This window comes from Bison bison, unplaced genomic scaffold (assembly GCF_000754665.1).
Source record: "Bison bison bison isolate TAMUID 2011002044 unplaced genomic scaffold, Bison_UMD1.0 scf7180017863823, whole genome shotgun sequence".
NCBI lineage: Eukaryota > Metazoa > Chordata > Mammalia > Artiodactyla > Bovidae > Bison > Bison bison.
This window is the reverse complement of record NW_011494395.1, coordinates 284,826-297,864: the sequence shown is the minus strand read 5'-3', so window position 1 is coordinate 297,864 and position 13,039 is coordinate 284,826. Positions and strand designations below refer to the sequence as shown.

The 13,039-nt window shown below is 47.3% G+C and overlaps 1 protein-coding gene across 4 annotated transcripts; it reads left to right on the top strand.

Moving 5' to 3' along the window:
- The first annotated feature begins 7,198 nt into the window (after positions 1-7,198).
- B4GALT3 (UDP-Gal:betaGlcNAc beta 1,4- galactosyltransferase, polypeptide 3) lies at positions 7,199-12,999 on the top strand. 4 transcript variants are annotated; one of them, XM_010833681.1, is made up of 9 exons: positions 7,214-7,273; positions 7,430-7,529; positions 8,091-8,236; positions 8,583-8,857; positions 9,362-9,597; positions 10,371-10,561; positions 10,667-10,789; positions 11,993-12,097; positions 12,209-12,999. In XM_010833681.1, the coding sequence occupies exons 4-9, from the start codon at positions 8,596-8,598 to the stop codon at positions 12,480-12,482; spliced, it is 1,191 nt and encodes a 396-aa protein (XP_010831983.1). In that variant the 5' UTR covers positions 7,214-7,273; positions 7,430-7,529; positions 8,091-8,236; positions 8,583-8,595; the 3' UTR covers positions 12,483-12,999. The 4 variants fall into 4 exon arrangements, with proteins under 4 accessions (XP_010831981.1, XP_010831982.1, XP_010831983.1 ...); XM_010833679.1 differs by having other exon boundaries at positions 7,199-7,529; XM_010833680.1 differs by lacking the exon at positions 7,430-7,529 and having other exon boundaries at positions 7,210-7,273.
- The last annotated feature ends 40 nt before the right edge of the window (positions 13,000-13,039 follow it).

Sequence of the window (13,039 nt, the reverse complement as noted above, 5' to 3'; positions counted from 1 at the left end):
AAGAGAAGTGATGGGCATTCTGGCCCTAAATCCCAAGCAAGGCCTCACCCCTTTCCAGAATGTTCTCATCATAGCACCCTCCCCAGAACAAGGCCATAGACTACCTAATATCCTGATGTCAGGAGTCCAGCAAGTTCTTCCCATGGATTAAGGAGTGCATACCTCACTCGAAGAGCCAGGATGAGCCCTGACTCCTCAGTCTGCCTAATCTATTGCCTTCATGGGGCTGAGCTGGGGTATGGATGGACAAACAGAGGAGAAACAGGAATAACAGGAGGGAGGAAAGCACGGAGACAGTTCAGATATCTGGTCCTTAAGGGGAAAAGAATGATGTTGAGCTGAAGAAAGAAGAATCAGTGACTGCTGGGAGAGCCCAGTCCTTTCAGAAGTTCAAGCAGAGACAACTATTTTATAGGATGGCAAGGGTGACTGTGTGTTTGAGTGGGGGAGGAGATTGAAGCAATAGCTGTGACTTGGACCAATTTCTTTTAAATCTTCCTGTCCCTGAGATTCTCTGTTTTAGTGGTTAGAGCAGAAGAATCTGGGCATTTGTCCAATCACTAATTTTGTGGTGGGAGTGGGAGAGCCAGTGTTTGGGGTGGGGTGTATGCTGTGGAATGAGCTATTAATTTACATTTCCACCCCCTCTCTAGCCCCACTTCTTTGATTTTCACATAGTATTATAATATTTTATTTTCTAAAATACCAGAGTGATGGTAAGTGACAAAACCTTCATCTCATGGTCAGGACTTGTTGGGGAGGAAGGAGGAAGAGAGTAGAACTTAATGTATTAACATTTTATTGTTAATACGTATAAGAGGATGCTTCTGAACCAGTTGAACACCTTCCTCATTGACTGTTGCTGGGGGGAAGCCAAAATCATTGGCAGCAAGAGTAACCAGCTGACAGCTGCAGGAAACCACCAGTTCTTAAAAAACCACTCTGAAAGAGGCGGGCGAGGGGAAGGGGGGGCAACAATGCTGAAAACTTCCTCAGAAAGGACCTTGTATGGGGACAGGCCCTGAGTACTTACGTAGCTTTAGGAAGGAAAGGGAGGGCAGGAAGTAGATTGGAGGCATCCCTCATAGTCTTTGGGCAACCAACAACAGGCCCTGCAGATCCAGTAATAAATTACACCAACGGTGACCCACGTTGACACACATGTTCAAATACGGATGCAAGGAAGCACTGAGAAGCTGGAAATGTGGTCTGAACGTGGGTCAGAGGAAATAAATTAATTGACTTAATCACACTTAAACCTGTTCAATAAATAAACCAATTAGGTTATAAACCGGAATCAAATCATTCTCTCACAGTGTCTGGAAAGGACACAGATTTTTGCAGTTGGACTGAATCTAAGCTTTGCAAGAGCCAAGATGCAATGGCATGATCTTAAATTACTTGATCAATTATTATATTATATAATCTAATATTATATTGTAATAATAATATTATTATTACTTGGGCTATTTTGTAAAAATTTGTGCCAAAAGTTCTAGGTTACATTCAGGGGATAATAAAAAGGAAGACATGCTTTCTGTCCTCAGAGAGTTCATAGTCTGATGGCTCAGACATTTGGGTAAGACAAAGATTTTAGACATGTGTGACAGGTGTCAAGATAGAGGGGGGGGTCATAGGGTATGAGGTCACAGAAGTGTTCCTAGAGGTATCTGCCTCACCTTTGAGAAGTAAACTGTAAGCGTTTGTGGAGAGTAGGGTAGTGGTGGAAGAAGAAAGAATTTCTGCTTGCTAGGTCAGCTCCCAAGCTCTTCTCCGGTATGCAAAATCAAAATAAAGCAAACAGACTTGAAGCTGGTGGATAATACCTGTAAGGAACTGAGTAGTTGGAAGGGGTAGTTTTGGGAAGAAGCTACCATCTCAGTAGAAAGTGTTAAGTGGCAGGGGAGGATTTTAAAGACATTGAGCTGTGCATTAGAATGTGCTCTTGCTTCCCTCTCCCTTCCCCCATGCCTCTGACGTCTCCTGGAGAAACTAAGTAGAGATTTGTTGCTGTTGTTGTTTAGTCACCAAGTCGAGTCCGACTCCCGGACTCTTTTGCAACCACGTGGACTGTAGCCTGCCAGGTTCCTCTGTCCATGAAATTCTCCAGGCAAGAATAATGGAGTGGGTTGCCATTTCCTTCTCCAGGAGATCTTCTTGATCCAGGGATTGAACCTATGTCTCCTGCATTGGCAAGTGGATTCTTTACCACTGAGCCACCAGGGAAGCGCAAGTAGAGATTTAATTATTTTTAGTTATTAGACTGGGTTTCTTCTATTACGTTGTGTGTCATGAGTGGGCCTCTAGGGGCCCCATCATTTTATTCAGAATACAAAAAGGCAGGATGTTGTGGTAGAAACCAGCATATTAAAATCCAAGGTTTCAGAAATGTAGCAGTTCTAGATGATGACTAAGCCCAGGGTGGGGCCGGCATGAAAAGGAGTGGAAGTGAAGTTTCCTGAAAACAGGGAGCTTGCAAATGAATGTAGAGGAGTTGTCAGAAGATGGTAGATATGAAGGATAGAAGGTGAAGATCAGTTTTATAAGAGTAGAACATCATGGCGGGGGAGAGGCTCAGAGGAAAAGTCCTCTAGATGAGATCTATATCAATTTTCTGTACAAGTCTATCTTTTCCATTATATAGTGAGAACTTAAAAAAAAAAAAAAAAGTAGGGCTTTTACTTGACTCCTATTTTGTGCTCAAAATTAAGATGTATTGAATATCCACTGTTTGCTGGCCCTTTCCCATACTTCTCACTAAATATCACAAAACCCTTTAAGATGGGTTCACTGTACAGATAAACCCAGAGAGTGTATTGCTCAACATCACACAGACAGAGGTTTCAAAGCTGCCATTGTGGGACTTCCCTGATGGTCCAGTGGTTAAAAATCTGCCTTGCAATGCAGGGGAGAACGAAGATCCCACATACCTTGGAGTGACTAAGCCTGTATGCTGCAACTCCTGAGCCCACACACCACAACTAGAGAATCTGCACAACAATGAAAGACTCCCCATGATGCAGCGAAGACCTGATGCAGCCAAAAAAAAAAGTTGCTATTGTACTGAAATCCAGTATTATATAATTATAAGCCTTCACAGGCACATCAAACTCATTAAGGCCAAAGTTTAACTTGTCATCACTACTGTTTCCCCCAAATTTGCCTCTTCTAAGTTTTGTTTCTCGTTAAATGTCCATTGGTCCACATTAGAAATCCAAGATTCATCTTGGAGTCTTCTAACTCCCTGACTTGGCACATGCCATCAATCACCAAGTCCTATTTGCCTCCCAAAAGTTCTCAAAGCTGTCTTCTTCCCTCTAGTCCCACTGAAATTACCTTACTTTGCATGAGATTCATTTCACTCCTGGATTTCTGCAGTAACCTTAATAGGTCCCTGCTTCCAGCCTTGACCCCTCTGATAATGCTCCACGTTTCCACCAGAGCAAACTTCCTAAAATCTCTGTTTTGAGCATTTTAAGGCCTTTGTCTTGCCCTCAGGATAAAAATCTCTTTTAATGTGGCTTATGGACTCTTTCATTATCTGGCACCTATTTACCTCATCAGTCTCATCTCTCATCATTCCCCTCACCCTATCGTTTAGCTCTACTGATCCATTTTTTAATTTCCCCAATGCCCTAATTTATTCCTCATTTTCAGACTGCACTATGGTTTTCTTGGTCTAGAACACAATCCATCTGTTAAAAGATAATTTTCAGAAAAGGGTAAAATTATAACTCTCACTCTGTAAAAACTTATTCTGACACTTGTTAAAATGGTAAGAAAGATTTTATTCAGGATTATCACAATAGGGGCCAACACTGTCCCAGTCAGAGAGAGACTGGATTCAACTCTGAATATAGTTGTTGCTCTAATGGTCCGGAAGTGAGCAATGAGAATGAAGACAGAACACGAAATCTGGGGCAATGGGTCAGGGACCTGCAGCCTCTATTGGACTGAGGTGCAGAGTTCACTCTGAGTCCAGCTTTTATTCCTAATTGTAGACCACAAGACTGTCTCAGATATTATCTTTCTCAAGACACATGCTGTTTCAGTCACATACTCCTAAATGTCCTGGACGACACTGACAGAGTCCAGATCTCTTTGTCTTCACCCCAGGCCTCTCCCTTCTGGGCTAGTCTTGGGAACAATTAGCAAGCGAGTAAACAGTGAGGAGATGGGGACAACAGAGGATGAGATGGTTGGATGGCATCACCGACTCAATGGACATGGGTTTGGGTGGACTCTGGGACTTGGTGATGGACAGGGAGGCCTGGCATGCTGGGGTTCATGGGGTCGCAAAGACTCAGGCACGACTGAGTGGCTGAACTGAACTGAAGCAACATTCATGCCTGACTCTGACCCGGTGTTTCAAGGTCCATGCTTTCATGATTCCAGTCATACTTCCTTCTGGGTCTGGCCTTGGGGTTTTTAACAAGGATATTATTCTAAGAAAAACATGAAAGATAATTATTAACATAGTTTCTTAATATATGCTGTTTTTCCAGGTGCTATTTCTATGGAGCTTCTCAAGGCTGTGAAAGTACATTATTAGGAATTCCCTCTACATACAGTAAGGACAAATAGATATTTATAGCCAATAAGCAGAATGAAAGAGTCAATGGATGGAAAATTACATCAAGGACAAGAAGGTTCTTGCTAAACCAACTTAAAATTCTTGATAAAAGCAGGCCAAGGAGATCAGAAATTAAAGGTAAGGGGATTCTTGCTAAACTGATACCGGATTCTTCTTAAAAATGGCTACAGGCCCAAGGATGAGGTCTATCGGAAAAGAGGGCTCAGGGGACCTGTTTAAAATTTGGTCAATGAAGAGACTTTTTGTTAATACATGTATAAAAATGAACACCTGTTAAAGGTTTTATTTAACTCACAAGGAAACAAGCAGAAGACTCTTGAGAGTCCCTCAGACAGCAAGGAGATCAAACCAGTCAATCCCAAAGGAAGTCAATCTTGAATATTCATTGGAAGGACTGATGCCGAAGCTGAAGCTCCAATACTTTGGCCACCTGATGCAAAGAGCCGACTCATTGGAAAAGACCCTGATGCTGGGAAAGACTGAAGGCAGGAGGAGAAGGGGATGACAGAGGATGTGATGCTTGGATGGCATCATTGACTCAATGGACATGCGTTTGAACAAGCTCTGGGAGATGGTGAAGGACAGGGAAGCCTGGCATGATGCAGACCATGGGGTCGCAAAGAGTTGGACACGACTGAGCAACTGAACAAAAGAATAGACACATTTATGTAGATCAGGGATACAGAAATATGTAAATGAAGGCAAAACTGTTTTTCCACAAATTTGGGAGGAGGGAGTTAATTGAACCTCTGTCAGACAATAGAATTTACATTGGGTTAGCTACCTACAGAGTTGTAAAATAGCCGCGTGGAAACAGAAACTTATGCAACAGGACACGCTATAGACAAGTACTTTAGGTTTCCTGTCACTTCTGGGAAATCTTTCCCAAACTTCAACTTGTGAATGAGGTGCAGTTTCTAGGTTATCATATTTATTACACTATATTGTCTGTAACTCCTCCCATCCCCACATAAGAACATGAGGTTTTTGAGGCAGACACTGTGAGTTATTCAAAGTTTTCTCAGTCTGATCATCTGCTTCTAAAGGAGCACAATATTCAAAGCGGGTAGCCACAAGAAGCCACAAGATAAACATATTGCATATTAGCAGAGCTTCCGTCTTATTCTAACATCTGGGGAAACACATTTTTACATTAAAGCGGATGCTGCCCTCCCCTTCATACTCAATATTTCCTTGTTTTATTAACCATTTCTATTTCAAGGCCTGAGGGATACCTTGGGGATACAAAAATACACCAGAGTGGTCTGCAAAGATGTACCCCAAGCAGGAAACAATTTTGATAATAAGTGGCACTAGATTGCAGGGGGGGCCACTGACACATTGAGAATCGTATTCCGACCAGCCTGGGGTGATAGGTCTTCTGACACAGCAGCCTCTCGGTCCTTCTTGGCCCCGAGGAAGGTCCTGGTAGGACTGGCTGTTTTTATAAGTCTAGGGGTGGGGACTGGACATGGAATAACAGGCTGCTTCCAAATTGGGAAAGGAGTATGTCAAGGCTGCATATTGTCACACTGCTTATTTAACTTATATACAGAGTATATCAAGCGAAATGCCAGGCTGGATGAAGCACAAGCTGGAATCAAGGGAGAAACATCAATAACCTCAGATATGCAGATGACATCACCTTTATGGCAGAAAGTGAAGAAGAACTAAAGAGCCTCTTGATTCTGAAAGTGAAAGAGGAGAGTGAAAAAACTAGATTAAAACTCAACATTCAGAAAACTAAGATCATGGCATCCGGTCCCGTCACTTCATGGCAAATAGATGGGCAAACGATGGAAACAGTGACAGACTTTATTTTTTGGGGCTCCAAAATCACTGCAGATGGTGAGTGCAGCCATGAAATTAAAAGACATTTGCTCCTTGGAAGAAAAGTTATGACCAACCTAGATAGCATATTAAAAAGCAGAGATATTACTTTGCCAACAAAGGTCCATCTAGTCAAAGCTATGGTTTTTCCAGTAGTCATGTATGGATGTGACAGTTGGATCTTAAAACTGAACGCTGAAGAATTGATGCTCTTGAACTGCGGTGTTGGAGAAGACTCTTGAGAGTCCCTTGGACTGCAAGATCAAACCAGTCCATCCTAAAGGGAATAAGTCCTGGGTGTTCATTGGAAGGACTGATGCTGAAGGTTAAAATCCAATACTTTGGCCAACTTATGCAAAGAACTGACTCATTTGAAAAGACCCTGATGCTGGGAAAGATTGAGGCAGGAGAAGGGGAGGACAGAGGATGAGACGGTTGGATGGCATCACCGACTCGATCGATGCACATGAGTTTGAGCAAATTCCGGGAGTTGGTGAAGGACAGGGAAGCCTGGCATCCTGCAGTCCATGGGGTCGCTAAGAGTCGGACACGACTGAGAGGCTGAACTGAGGGGTGGGGAATGGAATCCTGCTAGGAGTCGGTCCAATGGGGAAGAGACCCTGCGCCGGTTCCCAAAACGTCGAGCCCCTCGTTGCCTGCGGCCTGAAGCGAGCCCCACCATCCCCGCGGTGCTCAGACCCTGCGCTCCACGCCTGGACGACCCCCACCCTTCCGAGGCCCCGCCCCGTGACGCGAGGCCCCGCCCCCGCGACGCCCGCTTCCAAGATGGCGGCAGCGATTCCTGCCCGGCTGTCCGGGTGGCGGTGACGACCGGCGGCAGAAGGCCAGGTGTGTAGGCTGGAGATGGTGGGGTGAGAGGCCCTGGAGAAAGGTTTGAGAGATTGGGAAGGTGAGAAGTTTTGGGTAAAGGCTGTAAACAGCCTTGAGCAAGGAGGGAGACCTAAGTGCAAGTCCGGACAGAGGCCGGCGGTCTCACTTTGCAAGGTAGAGCAATCGCCAGAGGAGGTTGGCGTGGGATGAGATGAGGCTGCTTCGGAAGAACTGGGCTGTAACCCCTTCCAGACCGCTGACCACGCCCCTCTAGGTGAGCTAGCCCAGGTTCCTGACAGGTTCTGCCCAGCCCTCCCTCTCCCTATCTCATTTCATCAATAACCCTGATCCCCATCCTCGCTAGGATGGAGAAAGGTAGAAGAAGGTAGAGGACGCCACCCCCATCCTATTTCCTGCCGCGCTCCGGGGTTGTTTGCTTGCAGCTCCCAGGTGGTCACCTCCCTGCACCTGCGGAGCTAGCTCCCATAAATGTGAAGAACGGAAAGGAGCCAGTTTCTTCCGCCTCCCTGGGTTCTCTTGAGGCCACTTCACAGTCCTGTTAGGACTGCCTCACCCAGATCTCCAGTAGTTGCCCTGTCCCCACTCCCCAAACAGGTTGGTCCTGTTGGGGTGGGGGATGGTTACATACCGAGTGAATCTGACACGCTATAGGATGGCTGGGGCAGAGCCGGGGACCTAGCATCTCCTGCTCCACCCCTTTTCTCTCCAGCCACTTTCCCTCGCTCGCTTCCCGAGCTGGGAAACCGGCTTCACCCTGTTCCTGCCCTCTGCCCCTCTGGGGGTGGCTGGCTATCCTTGACCACTTCTGTTCCAGCTGGTCCCAAGATTGCTGTTGGCGTGCTGGATGGAGCCTGTCTCTGTCCTCTGTTACGTTTCCAATTTTATATAATGCTTCACATCTCTGCTCCCCCGGGACCTCCTGGAGTCCCCATGATCCTGAAGAAGACAGTTTGAATCTAGGTGAGTCTATCTCTCCCCCTCTAAAATTGGAAGGAATGTTCTCCAGAGAATGCTCAGGAATGGCCTTGGGACCTGAATGATGTAAGCATTCTTGGGGGTGGGGACTGAGTAGGTGGTGGGAGGGGTGGGGGAGAGTGAAACTTAGGCTGGGAGTGACAGGTGGTGCGGCCTGCCGATGGTTACATTCTATTTCTTTCTGTATCGGTGTGTGCTCCCTTCTGTGACTCTGTTCTTTTCCTTTTTCCTCTTTACCCCTGCCCACCACCTTCATCAATACCCAATGATCTCTCTTCTGGCATGCTGCCTTCCTGCCCCCTCCCAGAACTTTCCTCTCTCTCTCATCCAGACCCCAGCACAGAATGTTGCGGAGGTTGCTGGAGCGGCCCTGCACCCTGGCCCTACTTGTGGGCTCCCAGCTGGCAGTCATGATGTACCTGTCATTGGGGGGCTTTCGAAGCCTCAGTGCCCTCTTTGGCCGAGAGCAGGAGCCGGCATTTGACTATTCTCATCCCCATGATGTCTACAGTAACCTCAGTCACATGCCTGGGGCCCCTGTTGCCCCAGGGGGCCTCCCAGCTCCTCAAGGCCTGCCATACTGTCCCGAACGATCTCCTCTCTTAGGTGAGTGCAGAAGGAAAGCAGAAGGCAAGGCCAAGGTGTGGGGACAGGGAGGCTTGGACAAGTATAGGATGGCAGCAGTGGTCTTCAAACTGGAGGGTCATGGAACTGGAAGGTAGGCTAATGTTGAGATAGATGGACTCTAAATTTGGAGTTTCGACTTGGGTTCTTTGATTGAGCCACAGCTTTCCATTGCCTGCCTGTTTATGGGCTCTTCATGCCTCAGGGTAGGATTAGGAGTTAGTTGGAAGTCCTGTTCTCTCCACCTGCTAACTGTAAGCTTCCAACTTTGTGAGGCAGGGGAGAGTTAAGGAACCCTAAAATAAAGCAGGCTAGGTGAGGAGCCTTCACCTTCCAGACTTTGCAAAGTTGTCCCAATGATGGGGAACTCAAGGTTTTGTGAGATTTCTGAGCAAGCCCTTGGGGGAGCTGAGTCCCAGAATCAGACTGACAGGGACATTTCTCCTTGACCTTCTAATCCCTGACCTTGTCATTCCCTCCCGACAGTGGGTCCCATATCCGTGTCCTTTAGCCCAGTGCCATCGCTGGCAGAGATTGTGGAGAGGAATCCCCGGGTAGAACCGGGGGGCCGATACCGCCCTGCAAGGTGTGAGCCCCGGTCCCGGACAGCCATCATTGTGCCCCACCGTGCCCGGGAGCACCACCTGCGCCTGCTGCTCTACCACCTGCACCCATTCCTGCAGCGCCAGCAGCTTGCTTACGGCATTTATGTCATCCACCAGGTACTCCCAGTTCCCACGCCACTGTGATTTTATAAGGAAGCCTCAAGCAAATTCCACTCCACTCTCATATAATGGGTCTCAAAATAATTAAAAGAGGGTCAGACTGTGGAATGTAAGAAAGCAGCAGCTTGCACTGCTCTGCCAACATGTTAGCCCCATGCTTCTTCTTAAGGATATTCCAGTTGTCCTGTAATCTTCCATGATTTTTCTGTTGTTGAATTTGGAAGTGGATAGATTTGGGCTAAAGTTCTGGTTCTGCTATTTGTTCCATATGTGACCTTGAGCAACACACCCAACCTGCTAAAATGAGGCAAAGAGTGGTAACCAATATACCACCTATTTCACATGGTTGTTGGGATTAAATGCTAAATAGTAGCATGTGTGTGTCAGGCACATGTGTGTTAGTTGCTCAGCCATGTCCAGTTCTTTGCGACCCCATAGACTGTGCCAGACAGGCTCTTCTGTCCACGGGATTCTTCAGGCAAGAATACTGGAGTGGGTTGCCATTCCCTTCTCCAGGGGATCTTCCTGACCCAGAGATCGAACCCAGGTCTCCTGCATTGCAAGCAGGCTCTTTACCATCTGAGCCACCAGGGAAGCCCATCCGGCACATACTGATGCTCAAAAAATTTTGTTGAATGAGAAAACAAAGAAGTTGTCTTTCTCTTCATCCTCTTTATCCCATAACCTACTTTGACTTCCCTCCATTCACTTTTATGCTTCTTCTCCATGCCACCTATAGACCTAGTTGGTCCTCCTCCATTATCTTCCAGGCTGGAAATGGAACATTTAACAGGGCAAAGCTGCTGAATGTTGGGGTGCGGGAGGCCCTGCGAGATGAAGAATGGGACTGCTTGTTTCTGCATGATGTGGATCTCCTACCAGAGAACGACCACAACCTGTATGTGTGTGACCCCCGAGGACCTCGGCACGTTGCTGTTGCCATGAACAAATTTGGATACAGGTAGAGGGCACAGGAGGGTACTGGAAGCAGGGTATTCCACCATCCAGTGGAAGGAGGGATGGCTCCCAAAAGACGTGTGGAATCCAAGGATCTTTCTTTCCCCAGCCTCCCGTATCCCCAGTACTTTGGCGGGGTCTCAGCGCTCACTCCTGACCAGTACCTGAAGATGAATGGCTTCCCCAATGAATACTGGGGCTGGGGTGGTGAGGATGACGACATTGCTACCAGGTCAGACTTCTTGCCACCACCTTCTTCCCTGACCCCAGCCTGGATCCTTATCCTCTAAGACCACCTCTAGCCCTAGTCTTTTAACACTAATTTAGCTCCCTGGTCCTGAACGGTGCCTATTCCTCTCCCTTATCTTTGCGGTCTACCCAGGTCAGGCTTTGCATGCTGCTCCCCCTTCTGTTATCTTTCAGTCCCTTAGTGCTGGTTAATAACATTCCCGGGAGAGAAGACAACATCAATACAATCAATCCCAATAGTATCATGGGATTCCAGAACTGGAAAGGGGCCTAGAGACTGTTTAGTCCTGCCTCTGCTAGGATTGCATCCAAACCACTTCCTGCAGAGCTGGAAGAGGAAAGGCTCTGCTCCACATAGTCCAGAATCACTTTTTTTTTTTTTTTAAATAAAGGGCCTGTGCCATTGGCATGATGCCAGCTTATTTTTAGCATATAAAACATTTTGACCTTCAGCCTCAGCTGACCCAATTTCATATGTCATTTGACTATTTGGGCTTGATATGCTGGGCCCCTTGCTTCTCCTCCTGCTTTGTCCTCTGGGAAGAGATCTCTATGAATTCTTGTCTTTTGTATGTGTGTAAAGCACCCAGCAATTTCTAAATGTATGTATTCTTTCAGTACCTTCCCCAACCATCCTCACTTCTTGCTTCTGTGTATCAGAATTGGAGTTCATTTCTTTCCAGGTCTTGATTTCCTGGTTCCACACTTTTCTTAAATGTGGGTGGGGGACAGGAGTGCATCAGAGCTGAGGCTGCTCAGCCACTAATCTCAGTAAGAATTGCTGAGCTTGGGTCTGTGGTTCCCAGTTTTGTCCTACCTTTTTTGACAAAATGGTTCCTCTCCCTGTCCTTTCCAGATAGCAAAGGCAGCTCCTGGGAGCCATTTGGGAAACAGGTGGGAGGTGCAAAGCTACCTCTGCCAATGGTTTATAGCCCCCAGCGTGCCTGCACTAGGCCCTGAGGGTTTGGAGACAGCCAGCTTTTACATTCTCTTCAGCCTTTCCTTCTTTCTGTTTGACTTTTCTGTTCGCCCTTCCAGTACTCGGCCCTTTGTCGAGTTAGTGATAGTTATTCTTTGTGTAAAGAAACATGCAGTTCCTCCCTCGCTGGCCTTAGCTCTTCTTGCTCACCTGTCAGCAGCTTTCTTCCACTCTGGATCCTCCAAGGTGCCCTCACTTTTCCCATAGGGTTCGCTTGGCTGGGATGAAGATATCTCGTCCCCCCACATCTGTGGGACACTATAAGATGGTGAAGCACCGAGGAGATAAGGGCAACGAGGAAAATCCCCACAGGTAGGACGGGAGGGTTGCCTGGGAATTAACTAGTGAACCCTTAGGGCTCTACAGTTTCTAGATTCCTGGCTGTTCCTTTCCGGGTCTCAGTCTCCAATCTGTAACCCTCAGGTTTGACCTCCTGGTCCGTACCCAGAATTCCTGGACTCAAGATGGAATGAACTCATTGACATACCAGTTGCTGTCTCGAGAGCTGGGCCCTCTCTATACGAACATCACAGCAGACATTGGAACTGACCCTCGGGGTCCCCGGACTTCCTCTGGTCCCCATTACCCACCTGGTTCCTCCCAAGCCTTCCGTCAGGAGATGCTGCAGCGCCGGCCCCCAGCCAGGCCTGGCCCTCTGCCTACTGCCAACCACACAGCTCCTCATGGTTCACACTGACTCCTTCTTAATCATGAAACTGACTCTTTCCCACTTTAATCATGAAACTGAATCAGAGGGGTTATATTTTCCCCACCCTCAGCTCCTCACTGCTCTTAGAGGGATGTGAGGAAATGAACTTTACTGCTGTGCTAGGGGCAGGGGCCTCTCCTCACTGCTGGACTGGAGCTGGGCTCCTCTGGCCCTGGAGGTCTCTCTTTCTAGGGTCACCTGCCAGGGCTTATGACTGTGAATCCTTGATGTCATGACTTATGTGATGACTCCTAGGAGTCCCCTGCCCATGGGGTAGGAGCAGGGCTGGACCCAAAATCCCTTCTTCTTCCATGGAGAGAAGAGTGATCTGGCTTCTCCCGGGACCTCTGTGAATATTTATTCTATTTATGGTTCCCAGGAAGTGTGTTTGAAGGAAGCCCCTCCCTGGGTACTTTCTGCCAGTAATGGAGTAGCTCCCTCTTTTGGACCTGGCTCAGGGGGCTGGGATTTTGATATATTTTCTAATAAAGGACTTTGTCTCGCCTCCGCTCCTGCTTTCTGCGTCCCAGGCACTCTTTGCCTAT

Coding starts and splice junctions, on each gene's coding strand:
- B4GALT3 (XM_010833679.1), top strand. CDS start 8,596: ATGTTGCGGAGGTTGCTGGAGCGGCCCTGCACCCTGGCCCTACTTGTG. Junction 10,562..10,666: donor ATGAACAAATTTGGATACAG/GTAGAGGGCACA, acceptor TTCTTTCCCCAG/CCTCCCGTATCCCCAGTACT. Junction 12,098..12,208: donor AACGAGGAAAATCCCCACAG/GTAGGACGGGAG, acceptor TGTAACCCTCAG/GTTTGACCTCCTGGTCCGTA.